Source organism: Moschus berezovskii, chromosome 9 (genome assembly GCF_049115385.1).
Source record: "Moschus berezovskii isolate FMDL1 chromosome 9, NW_MosBer_1.0, whole genome shotgun sequence".
Taxonomy (NCBI): domain Eukaryota; kingdom Metazoa; phylum Chordata; class Mammalia; order Artiodactyla; family Moschidae; genus Moschus; species Moschus berezovskii.
In genome coordinates this window covers 85,481,348-85,503,042 of record NC_142468.1, presented here as the reverse complement: position 1 = coordinate 85,503,042, position 21,695 = coordinate 85,481,348, and the positions used below count along the sequence as shown (strand labels likewise).

Below are 21,695 nucleotides of genomic sequence, written 5' to 3'. Positions count from 1 at the left end.
TATGTGTCAGTTTAGGTAGCTAGGAGTGTGAGACTAGTTTATAAACACAGATTTCTTGGCAAGGAATTTCTTATTATAAAGTACATCACTAGCTTGGATACTGGGTTTTATATGAGACGCTTAAGTGTTACTTCTATTGTTGAGACAGTAATTTTTTAAAAAGCACTCTGATTCAACAAATGCAAAGATAAACTTGTGAATATAGTGATGTAGTGGTGATCTTAATGCGAATTTTCCAGGCCCAGGAGTTATGACTCTTGATTAACAGGATGACATAATTAGATTCGGCATCATGTATTTCATGCATTTTTACATTCAAAGTAAATGTTAAATGTAATATCCTCAGGCAAGAGTATGAAATGATGTATTTTTGAAGGTAAAAGGCATCTAAAGATAAGGAAATCAATAAACAGTTCAGGTAATGTACAGTGGCAGCACTGTATGTACGTGTGTGCGTATCATGCACAGGGGGGCTTCCCGGGTGGCTCAGTGGTAAGGAGCCCTCCTGACAAGCAGGAGATGTGGATTCGATCCCTGGGTTGGGAAGATACCCTGGAGAAGAAATGGAAACCTACTCCAGTATTCTTGCCTGAGAATCCCATGGACAGATTCTGGTGGGCTCACAAAGGGGTTCCATGGGGTCACAAAGAGTTGGACTCAACTTACCAACTAAACAACAAAAACAAGCACTATATATTTCACAATGTACACAGGAGCGTATACAGTGGTCTCGTGATGTAAAAACTGCACACTGACAAAACCAGGAGGTTGGCCAAGCCATCTGTACTGCTGCATATGCCCACTTGTCTGTTGGAATATGTAGAGATGGGCGTCTTTTTCTATTTCACACAAAGACACCTACAGATTTCCCTGGGGGAGGGGAAGGGTGGAGGAAGAAGAGTATATTCAAATTACAACCAGAAAATAGTCAAATTTCAAAATGCTATGCCTGGCTGCAAAGAGGAGGGAAAAGCTGAGGGCGCCTTCTAGTTTTTAACTTATGTACTTTCAGCAAGTTAGTAAAAATAAGTTGGACAATGTGTTCGAAGTGCTTATGGTTAATCCAGGAAGAGGTATCAGTAAGTGAACTCACTGTGTCTCATTAAGACACTGGGTTTAAAAATTTAGAGAGGATCATCTAGTTTATTTACTTTTACTTATTTATTTAAGCTTCTCTCTCTTTTGTGGGGGGGGGCGTGCTGTACAGCTTGTGCGATCTCAGCTCCCCAACCAGGGATCAAATCCTGGCCCCCAGCAGTGAAAAGTCCTAGTCCACTTGACCACCAGGGAATTCCCCAAGGATCATCTATCTAGTTTAATTTTCGTTTTATGGATGAGAAAACAGGCCCAAAGTGAATGTATTTTAGAATTTAGTGTGCTCCATACCTTAGCTGTTTCAGATTTTATTAGACATGTGGTTCTCAACTTTACAGAGTGTCATACTTACTAGGAAGACTTGTTGAAACAAAGATGGCTGAGCTCTTCCCTAGAGTTTCAGTTAAGGGTATCTGAGGTAAGGCCTAAGAACCTGTATTTCTAACAAGGTTCGAAGTGATATTGATTCTCCCTGTATGGTGGTCACATTTTTCACATGTTAAAGAACCAGTACATTAAAGTCTGGGAGCTTCTGAAAGGGATGAGGCTAAAGAATAAAGGTCAAATTCCACAGGATGATACAGTTTTCTAGGTCCTGACCATACCTTCTCGCCTACAAATCCTTAGACCTGAGGCATACCAAACAATTCACACCCTGTGGAAAAACTAATAGAATAGGCTTTGCAGTCAAATGTGTTTCAGTCCCAGCCATGCCACTTACTGGCCTCCACACATGGTGCTGGGTTGGTGATTCAGTAAGGTTTGAATAATTTACTGTGTCCAAAAACCCAAGTACTATGCCTGTTTATTATACCATTCCTATTCTTATATATATGGAATATTCTCAATTCCAATCTCTAATATAAACGTACGTACTCACTTCCTATTATATTCTTATTCTTCAATAGTGAAGCTCACTAATCCCTCTTTTACCATGTGTTCAGGCTATGTTGATCGCCTCATTTTTTGTCTCTACATAAACTTGTATGTTGTGCTCATTCCTCTTTTAAAAAATCCCCTGAGTTATAATTTACATACAACAAAATGTACCCATGTTTTAAACATAAATTTTGAAAAAGTTTTACACCCATGTTAACAGCCACCATAATCAAGATTTAAAGCACATCAATCTCTCCAAAGGATTCTGTTACATCTGCTTCCTCTCAGAGAATCTCCCCGGCCCCACCACAGGCAACAACTCTTTAGAAAAATTTTCTAGAATTCCATGTAAATGGAGGCGTAGTTTATACTCTGTCTGGCATCTTTCACTCAGCACAACTTTCTGTAAGCTGTTTAATCAGGATTTAATTAATTTACATATAATCAAGTGAATCAATCCATCTAAAGTATGTGATTTGACGAGTTTTGATTGCTGTAAACCCAAGAAACAACCACTACAATCATGATACAAAACATTTCTGTCCCCTCCAAAATATTCCAATACCACATGCCTTCACACAGTATATATTCTCTTGTATCTGGCTTCTTCAACTTAGCATGACTTTGAGGTGTGTCTATGTTGCTGTGTCTTGTGTTGTTGTTTAGCTGTTAAGTCATGTCTGACTCTGTGAACCCATGAACTGTAACCTGCCAGGTTCCTCTGTCCATGGAATTTTCCAGGTAAGAATACTGGAGTGGGTTGCCATTTCCTTATCCAGGTGACCTTCCCAACCCAGGGATTTAACCTGCGTCTCCTGCATTGGCAGATGGATTTTACCACTGAACCACCAGGAAGACCACCTTTTGCATTGTTGAATATTATTCTATCATATGGAAATATCACATTTTATTTACTCATTCACCTATTGATGGTTATTTGAGCTGTTGCAGTTTGGGGCTACCGGGAATCCAGTTGCCACAAACATTGGCAAGGTTTTTTCTTTTGTGAACAGATGTTTTCATTTCTCCTGTATAGGTAAATAGGAGACAAACAGCTGTGTTGTAAGCTACGTACAATTGACTCTTGAACAACATAGGTTTGAACTGCATGAGTCCACTTCTATGCAGATCTTTTCCCCGACAAATATTACAGTGCTATAAGATCTGCTGTTGTTGAATCCACAGGTGGGGAACCATGTATCTGCAAAGCTATTTTGCCATTAAACATCTGAGAATTCCGGTATAAATGGCAGTTACTGAAACCACACACAAGGGTTGTTCAAAGATCAACTGTATATGTTTAATTTTTGAAGAAATTGTCAAGCTGTTTTCCCAAGTGGCTGTACAACTTTAAAATCCCATTAGCAATGTATGAATATTCCAGTTACTCTACATCCTCATTACCAATTGTGAGGGCCAAAATATTTTCATTACACTCACTTGAAAATCAGTGTGTACAGTGTGGCACTCTGGTACGGATCTCTATTTCCCAGCGGAGTGTGTACAGTGTGGCACTCTGGTACGGATCTCTATTTCCCAGCTGAGTGTGTACAGTGTCACACTCTGGTACGGATCTCTATTTCCCAGCGGAGTGTGTACAGTGTCGCACTCTGGTACGGATCTCTATTTCTCAGCTGAGTGTGTACAGTGTCGCACTCTGGTACGGATCTCTATTTCCCAGCTGAGTGTGTACAGTGTCGCACTCTGGGATGGATCTCTATTTCCCAGAGGAGTGTGTACAGTGTGGCACTCTGGGATGGATCTCTATTTCCCAGAGGAGTGTGTACAGTGTGGCACTCTGGGATGGATCTCTATTTCCCAGCGGAGTGTGTACAGTGTGGCACTCTGGGATGGATCTCTATTTCCCAGCGGAGTGTGTACAGTGTGGCACTCTGGGATGGATCTCTATTTCCCAGCGGAGTGTGTACAGTGTCGCACTCTGGTACGGATCTCTATTTCCCAGCTGAGTGTGTACAGTGTCGCACTCTGGGATGGATCTCTATTTCCCAGCTGAGTGTGTACAGTGTCACACTCTGGTATCAACCTGTATTTCCTAGGTGAGTGTGTTGCGCACCTCTGCACGGGATTATTGGCCATTTCTTTCTGTCCTTTTAAATATTTAGCTCATATTGAAAATTTAGTGGTTTATCTTACTGAGTTGCACAGTTCCTTTCTCAGATACATTGATATTACAAGTTATTCTGTCTCAGTGCATGGCCTGCCTTTTCTTTTTCTTAATCTTTCAAATAGCAAAATATTTAATTTTAGTGAAATCCAATTTATTATTCTTTTATTAGTTTTTGGCTCAAGTTTTCTGCTGCTGCTGCTGCTGCTAAGTCACTTCAGTCGTGTCCGACTCTGTGTGACCCCATAGACGGAAGCCCACCAGGCTCCCCCGTCCCTGGGATTCTCCAGGCAAGAACACTGGAGTGGGTTGCCATTTCCTTCTGCATCCTATCTAAAAAAAATTTGCCTTTCCTTCCCAAAGACTGTAAAACCTTTCACAGTTTGCTTACAAAAGTTTTATACTACAAGCTTTATGTTTTGGTCTAAGATGTATTCAAATTAATTTTTGTGTATGGTGTAACATAAGGAAGACTAGGATTCATTTTTTCTATATAGATATCCACTTCTGGCAGCATTTGTTGATAAGACTATTCTTTCCCCCTACTGAATCGCCTTGGTACCTTTGTGAAAACTAATTGAATATGTAACCACAGGTCTATTTTAAATTCCACCCTACTGGAATTTTAATTTGCATCTACAGATCCATTGAGAGGTGACATGTGAACATTATTGACTACTGTTAATAGATTTTCTTCCAATCTATTACCATGGTCTATCTCCCATTTATTTAGGTATGCTTTAATTTCTCTCAGCATATATTTTTCAGTATACAGTCCTTTAATAGATTTTATAAAATTTATCTTTAAACATTTCAACCATTTTTAAAAATTTATATTTCAGTTTCATTTCTGGAAGACAGAAAATACAACTGAATTTCTAAATACTGACCTTGTAATTAAATTTACAGATTATTTGCAGTAGCTTTTTTAGATTCTTATTTTTCACATGTGTGATCACATGATCTATGAATTACAAAAAGCTTTACTTTTTTCCCCAATGCCAGAAAAATACTGATTAAAAGTTGCGAAAGCAGACCATTTTGTCTCGTTACCAATCTTAGTGGGGGAAGAATTCAATCATTCATCACCACGTTGACGATAAATGAGCTCTGCATAATTCCCTCTATCAGGTCAAGGATGGGCTTCCCTGGTGGCTCAGACAGGAAAGAATCTGCCTGCAATGCAAGAGACCCAAACTTGATCCCCAGGTCAGGAAGAGCCATTCCCTGGAGAAGGGAATGGCTAACCACTCCTGTATCCTTGCCTGGAGAATTCCATAGACAGAGGAGCCTGGCGGGCTATAGTCCATGGGGTTGCAAAGAGTCTGACACAACTGAGTTACTTCTGTCAGGTCAAGGAAGTCCCCTTCTCTGCCTCTTCTTCTTCTTCTTCTCTTCTAAGTCACTTCAGTCGTGTCCGACTCTGTGTGACCCCACAGACGGCAGTCCACCAGGCCCCCCCCGTCCCTGGGATTCTCCAGGCAAGAACACTGGAGTGGGTTGTCATTTCCTTCTCCAATGTGTGAAAGTGAAGTCTCTCAGTCATGTCTGACTTGCAGCGACTCCATGGACTGCAGCCCATCAGGCTCCTCTGTCCATGGGATTTTCTAGGCAAGAGTACTGGAGTGGCTTGCCCATTGCCTCCCTCTCTGCCTACTTTGCTGAAATTTTACCATGGATGGGCAATGAACTTTATCAAATGCATTTATGTACCCATAAACACATTTTTTTTCTTTAATGATAATACTGTGAGTTTACATTGATTACTTTTTGTAATGTTAAACCAATCTTGTCTTTCTGAGATAAACCCTGGTCATGGTATATTACTGAATCCTATTTTTCAATATGACATTAAGGATTATCACATCTATATTCATAAGGGATATTTATCTGTAGTTTTCTTTTTCTCTGTAATGTCATTTGATTTGGATAATGCTTACCTCAAGGTTTTAAATTATGAATTCAACTTTGTTAATATCGAGCAACCAAATTTTTTCTATTTTCCTTTGAACCTATTTTGACAATTTGTATTTATATAAGAAATGTGTCCATTTCATCTACGTAGTTGAATTTTTGGCACAAATTTGTTCCTGTTCTCTTTCTAGCTCATCATAGTTGAGAGGCATAAGCGGACCAATACAGTAAAATACCATTTTTATCTCTGAAAATATTATCAGTTTAAAAAAATACATTGTCTGTTCCTCCTCTCCTATATTCTGCTTTCCAGGAGAGAAAAATGGAGTAGTAAGTGATGCCAGTGGACAATACAGTGTGACACGGTGGTTCAATTTGCTAATGTTAATACTCAATATAAATCACGCTGCTGCTGCTAAGTCGCTTCAGTTGTGTCAGACTCCGTGTGACCCCATAGATGGCAGCCCTCCAGGCTCCCCTGCCCCTGGGATTCTCCAGGCAAGAACACTGGAATGAGTTGCCATTTCCTTCTCCAATGCATTAAAGTGAAAAGTGAAAGTGAAGTTGCTCAGTCGTGTCTGACTCTTAGCGACCCCATGGACTGCAGCCCACCAGGCCCCTCTGTCCACAGAAGTTTCCAGGCAAGAGTACTGGAGTAGGTTGCCATTTCCTTCTCCTATACAAATCACATATTAATAATTAATATGAAAGCAAAAATTCACATAAGACTCTAATAGTCACTGTTAAGCTGTATAGATTGTGTCTGCTCTACACTGCAAACTAGTTTAGAAGAAGATGGGGCCTCCATGTCTTCTAGTTCATCCCTGGCATTCCAGTCAAGTGTTCAGTGGGCAAAAGTTCTACAGTTCATTTTTAAAAATTGAAGGAAACTGTAGTGCCTAAATATTCTTAGTTACTATTTATCACTTTAACCAAAATGCCAAGTTTATGATAAAACTGCCATTTTTTTCAAAATTATTAATAAAGGAGAACATATCAATATGTGATGGTTTGTATGTCTCCCTTTTGATTCATTAAAGAGAAAAAGACACACAGATATGCTTTACTTTGTTCTATTTTTTCAAATATACACTCATTCTTGACCCCAAGCATAAGGTTCTCAGAATAATTAGTAATTTCACATATAAATGTATTAAATAATGCTCCAAATTAACCCATTATGCAAAAAAATTTTAATATCCTAGTTCAGCAATATTTTCATGTGAATTAAACAGCAACACTGATTTGAGGTCAGCTATAAAATCAAACCCGTAACACTCACCTCAAAAAATGTAGTATTACTTTACACACAAAAATCAAATGTCATGAAGTTTAAAGCTCTACCATTAAAGCCTTATAACTTTTAAAAAGGTCCTCCCAAAACATATGTTCCCCAAACTCCTGTTAAAGAAGTCTAGCTATGGGGTCGCACAGAGTCAGACACGACTGAAGTGACTTAGCAGCAGCAGCGGCAGCAGGACTAGACTAGACAAGGTCCTCTCAACCCTGCCTACTCAGCGGAGTCACCTTTTCAGATGCTTTTAAAATGAGGTATTCAGGCTCTGTGTAACACAAACTACCAAACTAGCATCTTTGGGAACAATGGACCAGATATCTACATTTATAAAAGCTCCTCTAATAATTAAAATGCATAGCCAGCCAGACTGAGAACTACAAAACAGGCAGGTAACATTTTAGGTTTTAAGAAAAATACCTTGATCTGCTGTCTTCGTAGCATAGCAAGTTCTCGCATGTCTCGGAATGGCTGTAGCAAATACTGATAGAGTTCAGTTGTGGCCTCTGCAAGGCTGCTGTAGGCTTCGTCCTCCATCTGATACAAGTCCAGAAGCTCCACCATGCTCTCCGTATTCTTGTGCTTATCCAAGAGCTGTGGAACAAGAAAGTCTCACTGCAAAGAAATCCAACTGGAATAGCCTGTAAACATTTGCAAACTCTATCATCTCAGGACTTTGGGACCCTGAAATACGGAATGAAGAGCGAATGAGAAGCACTGATTGCTTGCATCACTCATCTCCATGCCTCACCTGTTTTACTACAAGACCACTGCCTGATGCATCCTTTTCTATGTCTCTAGGTTATTCCGGTTCTCTGCATATTCTGGTATTCTGGAATTCCATATTATCTGCCTACCTTTAACTCTAAAAAATTTTTTTCCGCATCCAGTAGCTTTCTCCATATTTATATAAATTTTTTCCCCATCATTTATCTAAGGCCTCCTCAGACAACCATTTTGCCTTGTTGTATTTCTTTTTCTTGCGGATGGCTTTGGTCACCATGCAAAGAAACAGAGGAAAACAATAAAAAGGGAAAGATTAGAGGTCTTTTCAAAAAATACTTACTAAACAATACTGATAAAGTTAGGAGACTGACACTCTCCATTCAACTTACTAAACCTACAGCCTATTATACAGAGTGAAGTAAGTCAGAATGAGAAATATAAACATGGTATCAGTTCAGTACAGTTCAGTTCAGTCGCTCAGTCGTGTCCGACTCTTTGCGACCCCATGAATCACAGCACGCCAGGCCTCCCTGTCCATCACCAACTCCCGGAGTTCACTCAAACTCATGTCCATCGAGTTGGTGATGCCATCCAGCCATCTTATTCTCTGTTGTCCCCATCTCCTCCTGCCCCCTAGCATCCCTCCTAGCATCAGACTCTTTTCCAGTGAGTCAACTCGTCGCATGAGGTGGCCAAAGTATTGAAGTTTCAGCTTTAGCATCAGTCCTTCCAATGAACACCCAGGATTGATCTCCTTTAGAATGGACTGGTTGGATCTCCTTGCAGTACAAGGGACTCTCAAGAGTCTTCTCCAGCACCACAGTTCAAAAGCATCAATTCTTCAGCGATCAGTTTTCTTCACAGTCCAACTCTCACATCCACACATGACCACAGGAAAAACGATAGACTTGACTAGGCGGACCTTGGTTGGCAAAGTAATGTCTCTGCTTTTTATTATGCTATCTAGGTTGGTCATAACTTTATACTGACATATATATACGGAATCTAGAAAAATGGTACTGATGAATTTATTTTCAGGGCAGCAATGGAGAAACAGAGGTGCAGAACAGACCTATGGACACAGGGGCAGGGAAGGAGGGAGCGAGTGAGATGTATGGAGAGTAACATGGAAATTTACATTACCATATGTAAAACAGCTAGCCAATGGGAATCTGCTGTATGACTCAGGGAACTCAAACAGGGGCTCTGTGACAATCTAGAGGGGTGGGATGGGGAGGGAGGTTCAGGAGGGAGAGGACATGGGTGTACCTATGGCTGATTCTTGTTGATGTCCGACAGAAAACCACAAAATTCTGTAAAGCAATTATCCTTCAATTAAAAAAAAGTGACCTCCCCCCCAAAAGATATAGTAATCAAGACAGTATAATACTGGTAAAAGAATAGATCAATGGAAGAATCTAAAATCAAACCCACACACAAATAGTCAAGCAGTCTTTTGACAAAAAAGCAAAGAATTCAATGATGAGATATGTCTTTTCAACAAATGGTATTGAAACAAATGGATATCCATGTATGAAAGGAAGAAAGAGAAATCTACAGACCTTAAACTTTTCACAAAAATTCATTTAAAATGGACCACAATCTAAATGTAAGATACAAAGTTATAAAACTCTTAGAAAATAACACAGGACAAAATCTAGGTAACCTTAGGTTTGATGACTTATTAGATATAACATAAAAACACAATACTTTTCTGTAAACCTGAACATGATAAAACTGTTTATTAACTTTTAAATGATGATAACAAACCTATTTAAAGACATAGTTTTATATTTCACTGTATGCATGCTTTTATTTTTTTAAATAAAACAAAAAATCATTAAAAATAAATCCATGATATCCAATTAACACTGATTTTCACCCCTATTAAGTCCTAGTGTTTTAAAGTGATTGGACCAATCAATGTCTTTCTACTTTGTTAACAAGTAGTTTTTGGTAGGCTGGTTCTGTTTGCTGTTTGTTTGTAATAGAGGCCTACTAGAACAAAAAGAATTAATTCAAACATCAGTGATTTTAACAACTGACAACACACAAACGATTAACTGATGTAGACACAAGGGCAGACCAAGTGCCGATCTTGCTTCATGCTGAAAGCAAAGAGATGCCATCAAAGGTTTGTTGATTTGCTTTGTTTTTCCTTCAAAAATCTCTCTGGTTCCAGGGAAGCATCAAGGAATACTTACCCAAGTAAAGGAATCCTGACTTGTATTCTGAAGGGTAAAAAGGGACTAACTAGGCAAAGTGGGGCTTCCCTGGTGGCTCAGCTGGTAAAGAATCTGCCTGTAATGCAGGAGACCTGGGTTCGATTCCTGGGTTGGGAAGATCCCCTGGAGAAGGGAGCGGCTACCCACTCCACTATTCTGGCCTGGAGCATTCCATGGACTGTATAGTCCATGGGGTTGCAAAGAGTCTCACTTTCACTTTCTTTCAGGCAAAGTGTAAAGGGAAGACTGGGTCAGAAAAACATACTGACTTGTCCCTGGATACCATAAAATAAGGTTTATAAATTGGAGTAGACAGAGAAAGGTAACAAATGAAAGACAATTCTGGAGACACTAACATACATGATGGACTGGAGTTATCCTACAGTGGTGAGAACGGACTGGAAGGGGCAACAGAATGGATGCAGACAGGTTAGTTCACAGTCTTCTAGGCTGGTCCATGAAAGCTGCTGGTAAGCTTAGACTGGAGGAAGAGAAAAGCATGGATTCATGAAATGCTTTGGATATAAAAGCAACTGGACTTGTTAAAAGACTGGATTTCCCCTTGACTCTAAGATCTTTGGTCGTCACTGATACAAAGAATACAGGAATAGAAACAGGTTTTTAGAGCAAAGTTTACAGATTCAGAGACAGTGTCTAAACTGTTTTTTAGTTATCCATGAAGAGAGGTCATAAAGGGAAGGCAAAATGCCCACAAGCTAGACCTTTACCTTTAACTGGTCTACAATCTAACTAGGGAAACAAACCAAGAGACAGAAGTAAAATAACTGATTGTAAAAGAAGTAAAAGTTTAGAGAAAAGATGATTCAGAGTGGGCTAAAGCAGCTGAAACAGATGTCCTAAAGCTAGGATTTGAAGTCGCTCTTGAAAGATGGGAAGTGAAGACAGGTGAAGAACAACACCTAGACAGGTGGAGAACAACAACCCAGTCTTACGAAATTACATGAATAGAAGTGTCACAGATTTGAAATTTGGATGGGAGGAAGAGGGTGGCAGAGTGTCATCGTGCTCCTTGAGGTAGAATGTATGCACTAGTAAGCAGGACACCACACTGAGTCAGTAAAGGCAGCATTTCTAATAAGCAGGGAAACCATCTATGGAATAGAAAAAAAAAGAATGATGCATTAGATCAATGGGATCTGCTTAACGTTTCGTTTACATAGTTCAACTTACCTAGAAAACCATATCAAAGTGATGGTCATTTAGTACCTGGTTACTTGAAGCATGGTCTGGGACCAGCATCATCTAAGAACTGGTTAGAAATAAAGAACCTCAGGGCCCACTCCAGACCCACAGAATCAGAATGACCGATGAGTATGCACAGCAAAGTTTGAGAAGCACTGCTTCAGTAAACACCTTTCATGCCCACACTGACTATGTGTGCTTAGTCTCTCAGTCGTGTCCGACTCTGCGACCCCATGGACTGTAGCCCACCAGGCTCCTCTGTCCGTGGGGATTTTCCAGGCAAGAACACTGGAGTGGGTTGCCATGCTCTTCTCCAGCGGATCGTCCCAACCCAACAATCAAAACCAGGTCTCTGGCATTGTAGGCAGATTCTTTACTGTCTAAGCCACTAGGGAAGCTCCCACATTAACTATAATGTGAGACAAAAGTCTTGGTAAATTACACAAATTATGTAGCACATCTTCAAATTGAAAATTATAAGAATTATGATATGTAACATTTTTTCTTGTATCTAAAATCATTTTTCCCTCACTCTTTCTCTCACTATTTAACTATTATTTTATTTTAGCTCAATTAGCACTATTCAGACCAAAATTAAGGCAAAATTCCCATTTCTCATGGTTCAGTTCCATATTAAAGCATTTTTAGCTATTCTAAAAAAAAGGTTACTACTGAAACCAACCACAGAATGACCTTCACCTTTAGAAGACAGGTCCAGAGAGACAAAGTCAGTCTGGCATTATCTCCAGCACTGGCCAGATCTTATCTCCAATGCATGGGCCATTCAATGAAACTGAATGTTTAAAAGCAATCCCCCCACTCCCCACAAATACATTAAATAAGTAAGAATAAACAAAAATATCGAACAAATAAAAAATAAAAGCGATGGCCATTAAAATAATCAAATTGACTGTTTTCATTCTGGTATGTTTGCTTGTTTTTTAAAAAATTGTAATTTGGCCTTTTACTACTGCAAAGAAATGATGAAATCATAAAGAAGATATTGCAGCTCTTCTGACAGAATTCTATTAATTTACAAACTGGCAATTTACAATCCAATTTAGAATAACCTGAAAAATCACAATAGAAATAGAATTCAATAAGCTGTTATAATTTATATGCAGAAACCAACAGCCCTTTCATATTAAATACAAAACAATCAGCAAGGATTCCATCTGTAATAAAACAGAAAAATACCTAGGAATAAACTTAAATCTATTTAGAGCCATGTAAATAGTGTTATGGTACCAAAAGACTACGTAAATAAATGGAAGACTGAATCTATAAATTTCATATGGCAACAAAACAACTCTTGATACTTTGATGGCAAAGGAAAAGGCCAATTTTAAAGTTCACATGGAAAAATAAGAGGACAAAATAGCAAAAAAAAAAAAAAAATTTTTTTTTCTTATAAAGATTAAATGCAGAGAAAGGCAATGGCCTACCCAGGGATTATAAATATTTGATATAAGCATTGAGTACAATGAAGTAATAAAGGGTTCAGATATATGAAAGTTTACTGCATGAAAAGCAAGAATCATTCAAGAAATATTTGTGATAGATGTCATTTCCCCAGAAAAAAAAAAGAATTGGACCCCATCTTATTCCTGAGTGAAGTAGCTCAGTCGTGTCCGACTCTTTTCAACCCCATGGACTGTAGTCTGCCAAGCACTTCCATCCATGGGATTCTCCAGGCAAGAGTACTGGAGTGGGTTGCCGTGTCCTTCTCCAGGGGATCTTCCCGACCCAGGGATTGAACCCAGGTCTCCCGCATTGCAGGCAGATGCTTTACCGTCTGAGCCACTGCTGCTGCCAAGTCACTTCAGTCGTGTCCGACTCTGTGTGACCCCATAGACGGAAGCCCACCAGGCTCCCCTGTCCCTGGGATTCTCCAGGCAAGAACACTGGAGTGGGTTGCCATTTCCTTCTCCAATGTGTGAAAGTGAAAAGTGAAAGTGAAGTCACTCGGTCATGTCTGACTCGTAGCGACCCCACGGACTGCAGCCTACCAGGCTCCTCCATCCATGGGATTTTCCAGGCAAGAGTACTGGAGTGGCCTGCCATTGCCTTCTCCGCGTCTGAGCCACTAGGGAAGCCAAAATAAATTCTTGCAGGGTCAACAATTTAAATGCAAACAGCAAAATCAACTGGCTACAGACATAAATAACTAAATCAAGAAATAAATGACAAAGGGAAAAATATCTGCAACACGGACAATTTCCAAGATTAAAACAAATGAATTATAAACTATCTTTTTTTTGGCCCCACCTCACAGCTTGTGGTATCTTAGTTCCCTGACCAGGGACTGAACCCGGGCCCTCAGCAAAGAAAGCACAGAATCCTACCTACTGGACTACCAGAGAATTCCCTAAACAATCTTTTTATTGTTATAATAAAGGCAATAATTCTCTCTTTGCTAGAAAATGTACATTGAAAGAAGCCCCTTATCTATTATTCCACTTGAAAATGGAATACTTAACATTGACTTTCTACCAAGTCCTAGGAATAGCAGAACTGTTAAAAGAGATGTTTCAATAATAAAGTTCCCCAAGCCATTTACACGCAATCGAATGAGAGGATTCAACAGTAAGACAATCCTCAGATACTAGGCTTCTTTGAGCTCTTCTTACAGAGACACTTATGTAAGGCATCAAACAGTTTAGATACTATTTAGTACCGACACAAAAACATTGTCACCATATGCTTGTTAATTAAATCACGATCGGACTCTACACAGGTGTGCAACCACAAGAAAATCAGTTATTCTACTCAAATATTAACAGTTATATATTTCCCAAATGCCTTTGATCAACAAACAGAGCAGTACTTTACAAAGCTATTATGTACCAACTAAACTTAATACTCCTGCAGAGAAGCCCAAGGCATCTCACCTAACACTGCTAATTTATTAATTTGCCTTCTTAGCTATAAAGTTTCACGTTTTTCCAACATTACCTAAAAACCAATTATAGCTTCTATCGGCAATCTATTTTAATCTAAGTATCTGAAAATAATCTTAAAGGAAATGAATTTTAAAATGTCAAAAGAGGCAATTTATTAAGCATTTAGACTGTTTAGTCTAAACCATTTCCTATAATCCATGATAAAAGACTTCAACTGTAAAAGATAATCACAACCTGTTACAATAATGCATTTAATTTTCTATTTTGCTAACCAAAACTGACTAAATCCAGGGACTAAATAAACTGAACTGTGGATATTTGCAGGTTATTAACTGTGAAATGTAAAAGGTGCTATAAATAATATGCACAAAAAAGAGCAGAAAGAAATTTGAAAGAGAGTTAGCTTACTTAGGACTAAGAATATCTGAGATAGAGGTATATGGAAGGCCTGAATTTAAAATGGAGAGAATGCTGTTTGCTAAACGTGAGAAGATTCATTGAGGGATACAAACTGAGTCAGAATACAGATGGACCTATGAGAATACAACATGCCTAAACAGGGTGATTTTGGAAGGGCTCAAGTGCACCCAATACATCATTACAGGATGCAGTGGAAAGGAAGGCAGACGGGAACAGGGCTTAGAAAGTAAAAAACTGAATTACTTGTTTCAAAATCTGACACATCGCTCATGCAATTTATTTAGAAAGTCACTGTGCTCTCCTGAGTCACCTAAAAGAAATGAAGCAGAATTGTATACAGCATTAATTAAACACATTCACCTAGTAAGTAGAACACTTCTTTTCCCTTCCTTCCAGCTTCCCTAACAGACACCTTTTTTGTTTCCCCCAGTCTAATTCTGATAACAACTAAGCTCCTAACCTGCTCTGATATTTGAAACAAAGCTCAGCTTATTGCAAAGTTTCTCTAGGGCAAGGACCCCACAACTTTCATCAGGTTCTTAAAGGAGTCAGTGACAACAGCTTTTTAAAAATTTATTTCAAGACTCCCTATCACCATTGTAACAGAGAAAGTACAAAATAAACTTGTGCCATTTACTCCCTTCTTTAGTCCTATCCAACTCTGGCTTTTTAACCTGGTGCAAAGTTACAAATATAGGGGAAAGAAGAAAGCACCTCCTGTGCTTAATTGAGTCTCCATCCTGCAGGGTGCCAATCAGTTATAGAGCCTGCTCTCTGACTTCAGGATTACAGTGAAAGTCGCTCAGTCATGTCCGACTCTGTGCAACCCCACGGACTGTAGCCTGCCAGGCTCCTCTGTCCATGGCATTCTCCAGACCAGAATACTGGAGTGGGTAGCTGTTCCCTCCTCCAAGGGATAGGACTGCCACTATCCTTGAAGATCCTCAGATAATTTGTGAAGTCCTGGGTATAAAATTTAGAAGCTAAATTCTCTCCTGCCCAGAATCTCAGAACTTTCTTCCTACTTTAATGTGTCAAACCCAATAGAGTACCTCATTTTTTAAATTACGAAGAGACATAAAATCTACAAATAATACCATCCTTCAAATTATTATTAAGACATGCAAATAATTATGTTTGTGGAAAAGGGTGACTCAAAACTAGCAATGAGGTGCTAATATGGGAGAGGGAGGCCTATCACAGCAAACAAACTGGATCTGTGGTCCTAGGAATTTCCCTTAGGTCTAGGGGATTGGTTTTCCTAATGACAAGGAAGGACCAACACCGCATACATTTTCACACAAAGCACACTGCTCAATTCTGTTCTTGTTTTGTACAAGTGTTGAATCATTTTTATTACTATATTAATCACTGATTATTTATTAGGAACTGTTAATGCTGAAATCCAATTTTGGAAAGCATAAGGGCTACTATTTTGAAAACTGGTTTTCAGATTATTTCACAGATGAGTGGCAAATTTAATTTCATTTTACTTCTGGGGAGGAAGTACCTTTAATTAAAATGTTAGGTACATGTATATATGTCATATACAAAAGCCAACTTTATAACATACCAAAATACGTCCACTGAGTACCTACTGAATACAGAAACACTGGGGAATTGAGGCATTAGAAAAGAATAACAGCAAACCCACCTTTGTCTCCTGGGCCTTACAATGTATTTTAAAGGGTAGGAGGGAATCCATAAAGAGAAAAACCAGAAAAGCAGTCATGAATGATGTGAACCATATGTAATATAATGCATCTCTGATCTCTGAATTTCTGACAGAAAGTCCTGGTTTCTGAAAGTGGTCATAAATGATTTTCTTCCGGAGGGGTACATGACCTGGCCCTGGAAAGAAGGAACTTAAACCAAAAAAAAGGACAACATGGGCAGGGGAGGAAGGTGTCCTTCCTATTATACAATACATGGTGTACGGTGAGTTCAGTGAATAATGTGTAAAGGAGCTTGACTAGAATAGTGAAAGGTTCATTATTAGAGAAAAGAAAGAGATTAACTGGCAGGTTAACCAGAAAATGGATGATACTGAAGACTAGGATTTGGGCTCTGTTACAGGACAATGGTAAGCAATAGAAGAGGTCAGCTTGATGTGTGTATATTACAGCTAAGAGTTGGGTATGAAGATGTGCAAAGCAATGCTTGGGAGCAAGCATTACAAAGGCTACTTTGCAAGGAAGACATTGAAGGAGAGCTCAAATAAGTCCAGGGATGAAATTGTGAGATTAAACTAAAGCAGGTGTAGGAGCAACAAGAGAAAGCAGAAACTAATGCATAAATGATTCCATAGTTCTAAAGTTCTAAAATTCATATTTAACATTTCTGAATCAGTATGCATTTACAAATCAGTGATGCAGGTATAACTATTATGGCCACTTACAGAAATAAGAACCAGAGGCGCAGGCTCAGTAACCTGTATAAAGTTAGGGAGTTGATGATAGGCTGAGGTAAAGTGTGAATCCCTGCAGCCTAACTCATGCCCTTAATCACTGCCTCACTTGTCCCTATGCATAACCAGTCTATTACCTTTCCCTTACCTGAATGATACCAATTTTTTGGGTCTAGGAAGACTGAAAACATGATGAAATACATATACAATGAAATACTACTCAGTCACTTTTAAAAAATGAAACTTTGCTATTTGCAACAACATGGATAGACTTGGACGATAATGTGCTTAACTCAGAGAAGAAAGACAAATATATGATTTCATATATGGAGTCTAAAAAATAAACAAATGAACATAACAACAAAAAAGAAACAGACTCACATATACAGAGAACAAACTAGTGATTACTAATAAGTAAATGGAAAGGGGGATGGGCAAGATAGAATTAAGGGGGTTAAAGAGTACAAATTTATTGTCTATAAAATAAATAAACTACAAGGATATACTGTACAGCAAGGAGGGAATATAGGCAATATTTTACAGTAACTTTAAATGGAATACATAAAAATCTTGAATCCCTATGCTATATACCGGAAACTAATCTTGAAAGTCAATTACACCTCAATAAAAATAAATAAATAAGTACTTTCTCCCCCAAGTCTTAGGTCTCATAAGACTCAACATATAAAGTAAAACCTGCTCAAGAACTAACTCCAAGGCCCTCCAGGGAGCCAGAGATCTTTTATTAACACTTTACAAAATCAAGCACTCTGACAGGCTTCACTGTGAGCCGGCACATAATTTCCTTTTATTAAAAGAATGCATGTTTTTCAAGTTTAGATATTGCTAAAGTAATTCTTGTTGCCTTCTCTCTTAATCCTCCATTTCTTTTTAAAATTTTTATTTTTTACCGGAGTGTAGTTAACTATGCTGTATCAGTTTCAGGTGTACACCAAAGGGATTCAGTGATATAATACATGTATCTGTTCCTTTTCAAATTCTTTCCCCATTTAGGTTATTACAGAGTATTGAGTAGAGATCCCTGTGCTACAACAGTAGATTTCTGTTTGTTATCTATTTTAAATATAGCAGTGTGTACATGTCAATCCCAAACTCCCTCTAACCCTCTTGTCACCACCTTTCATTTTCAGTTAGCAACTCCAACACCCAAATTCACAACACTTAATAAAAGAGAGGGGGAGGAAGAATTTCCAACTAAAAATAAATCAAGAGAGTTTACTTAATTGCCCTCCTCCCCTGCGTAGTCAGAAAAATTAGTATAGTTATGAGAGAAAAGGGAGTTCAATATTAACTATTCAAAGTTATGCACTACTTGTTTGAAATGGTAATAAATGGCAAGAGAAAGGAGGTAGATTTCAGGTCTTACCTTATAATACACCAAATTCCCTATTACTACTGTGGAAGGAAAAAGTATTAGGAAATGTTTAGAGGAGAAAATAAACTTTCTTCAAAGTATTATCATACCATCTAAACCAAGTCACCCTTAGCTAACTTAATACAGAACAGAATTTGTAATAGATTAAATATCAGTATAACATTTATTCTTCCTGTGGTTACAGGAAAATTATTTTTATGAGTCTGTATGAGACATACGCATTCTGTCTCACATTAAAGTTTTATGTATAATACATGTGCAAATTTAAATTCACTTCCTTTGGGATTACAATGTTCTCCAATGATAGACAACACAGTATATGTACATAACCAAGGTTCTGCAGAAACAGTCATCAGACAGACACTGTTGCAATATTTTTGTCCAGTGATGAAGACACCGACCACGTACTTCAACTTGACAAAGGCTAAGTTTATCAGTTGGCCTCACTCCCTTTCTACAGGGATGAATAGAGTCCAGTGGTTAAGAAAACCCGCTGGAATCAGGCATGCAATTGAACCTGGTTTTCATATATTCTTATGTTATCTTAGGCAAGTTTATCTAATTTCTTTGAACCTGTTTGCTCTATTGTAAAATCCCTGCCTCTTCGGTTGATATGAAGATTAATACTAATAAGAGTTAACATTAAGTATTTATTGAGTAAATGACACTAAGTACTTTACATAAAAGCTACTTTTCAGTCACTCTATGAGGCAGTGGTATTATTCTCCTCACTTTACAGATGAGGAGGCTAAGGCATTTAAGAGTAAGTGGGCCCAAACTCATAAAGCTATTAAGTGGAGGAGCCAGGACTCAAACTCACTTGAACCCGACCTCTTAACTCCTATCAACATGCTGAGTGATGTATTTAAAGACCTCTGCACAGTGCCCGACCCATAGAAAGCATTTAGTAAAGGTTTACTGTGATCACTAGGAGAAGGGAATGGCAACCCACTCCAGTATTCTTGCCTGGAGAATCCCATGAACAGAGGAACCTGGTGAGCTATAGTCAATGGGTTCACAAAGAGTTGGACACAACTGAGTGACTTTCACTTCACTCACTGTGATCATCAAAAATTAGGGCCTCACACAACTCTCTATACATCGCTCATTCCAGTTATGACTGTGTTAACAGTCAGTCAGTAAAGAAAACAACAATAAAAAGTCAGCAAAGAGGTGACAGACTCACCTAGATAGGACGGTCAAGGGGAAGAAAGACTTTCAGTTAGTAATTAGACATTGGTTTTGTAAGTGTAACTTTAGCAAGTTATCAAAACACTGATGGGAAAGCAATTTTAATAATAAAGTCTGTAGGGAAAAGCACTCACATAGAAAATCCACCTCAAGGACAGGTAACAAAGTGAGGAAAAGAAAATAAACAGAAAAAACAGAAACACCACTCCTGCCTGCTTTAATGCCCCCATGTACTAAAAAATGAATTAGACCTTTTTCAAAGCCTAAAAAACTAAAGAAAGAAAAAATGAAGAGACGGAGCCAAAGCAAAAACAACACTGAGTTGTGGATGTGACTGGTAATGGAAGTAAACTCCGATGCTGTAAAGAGCAATACTGCATAGGAACCTGCAATGTTAGGTCCATGAATCAAGGCAAATTGGAAGCGGTCAAACAGGAGATGGCAAGAGTGAACGTCGACATTTTAGGAATCAGCAAACTAAAATGGACTGGAATGGGCGAATTTAACTCAGATGACCATTATATCTACTACTGAGGGCAACATCCCTTTGAAAAATGGAGTAGTCATCATAGTAAACAAAAGTCCAAAGTGCAGTAATTGGATGCAATCTGAAAAACAACAGAATGATCTCTGTTTCCAAGGCAAACCATTCAATATCACAGTAATCCAAGTCTATGCCCCATCCAGTAATGTTGAAGAAGCTGAAGTTGAATGGTTCTGTGAAGACCTACAAGACCTTCTAGAACTTACACCCAAAAAATATGTCCTTTTCATCATAGGGGACTGGAATGCAAAAGTAGGAAGTCAAGAAACACCTGGAGTAACAGGCAAGTTTGGCCTCGGAGCACGGGATGAAGGAAACAGAATGGATACAGAAATAGAGGAAAACAACAGAACTGGAAAGACTGGCAATCTCTTCAAGAAAATTAGATACCAAGGAAATATTTCACTCAAAGATGGCTAATAGAGCTTTGCCAAAAGAACACACTGGTCATAGCAAACACCCTCTTCCAACAACGCAAGAGAAGACTCTACACATGGACATCAACAGACAGTCAATACCAAAATCAGACTGATTATATTCATTGCAGCCAAAGATGGAGAAGCTCTATACAGTCAGAAAAAACAAGACCGGAAGCTGACTGTGGCTCAGATCATGAACTCCTTATTGCCCAATTCCAGACTTAAATTGAAGAAAGTGGGGAAAACCACTAGACCATTCAGGTATGACCTGAATCATCCCTTACGATTATACAGTGGAAGTGGCAAACAGACAAGGGATTAGATCTGATAGAGTGCCTGATGAACTAAGCATGGGGGTTCCTGACATTGTACAGGAAGCAGTGATCAAGACCATCCACAAGAAAAAAAAATGCAAAAAAGCAAAATGGTTGTCTGACGAGGCCTTACAAATAGCTGAGAAGGGAAGTGAAAGGCAAAGGAAAAAAGGAAAGATATACCCATTTGAATGCAGAGTTCCAAAGACAGCAAGGAGAGAGAAGAAAGCCTTCCTCAGTGATCAATGCAAAGAAATAGAGGAAAACAATACAATGGAAAAGACTAGAGGTCTCTTCAAGAAAATTAGAGATATCAAGGGAACAATTCATGCAAAGATGGACTCGATAAAGGACAGAAATGGTATGGACCTAACAGAAGCAGAAGATATTAAGAAGAGGTGGCAAGAATACCCAGAAGAACTATACAAGAAAGATCTTCACAGCCCAATAATCATGATGGTGTGATCACTCACCGAGAGCCAGACATCTTGACGTGCAAAGTCAAGTGGGCCTTAGGAAGCATCACTACGAACAAAGCTAGTGGAGGTGATGGAATTCCAGTTGAGTTACTTCAAATCCTGAAAGATGATGCCGTGAAAGTGCTGCACTCAAGATGCCACAAATTTGGAATACTCAGGAG

The 21,695-nt window shown here is 38.8% G+C and overlaps 1 protein-coding gene across 1 annotated transcript in view; it reads right to left on the bottom strand.

The window, feature by feature from the left end:
* The window catches only part of JMY (junction mediating and regulatory protein, p53 cofactor), a 72,684-nt gene that overhangs the window by 40,616 nt on the left and 10,373 nt on the right, over positions 1 to 21,695 (bottom strand). The window contains exon 2 of the mRNA XM_055437458.2: positions 7,728 to 7,901. Within this exon, the coding sequence (XP_055293433.1) occupies positions 7,728 to 7,901 (174 nt within the window). The remainder of the gene's footprint in view (positions 1 to 7,727; positions 7,902 to 21,695) is intronic.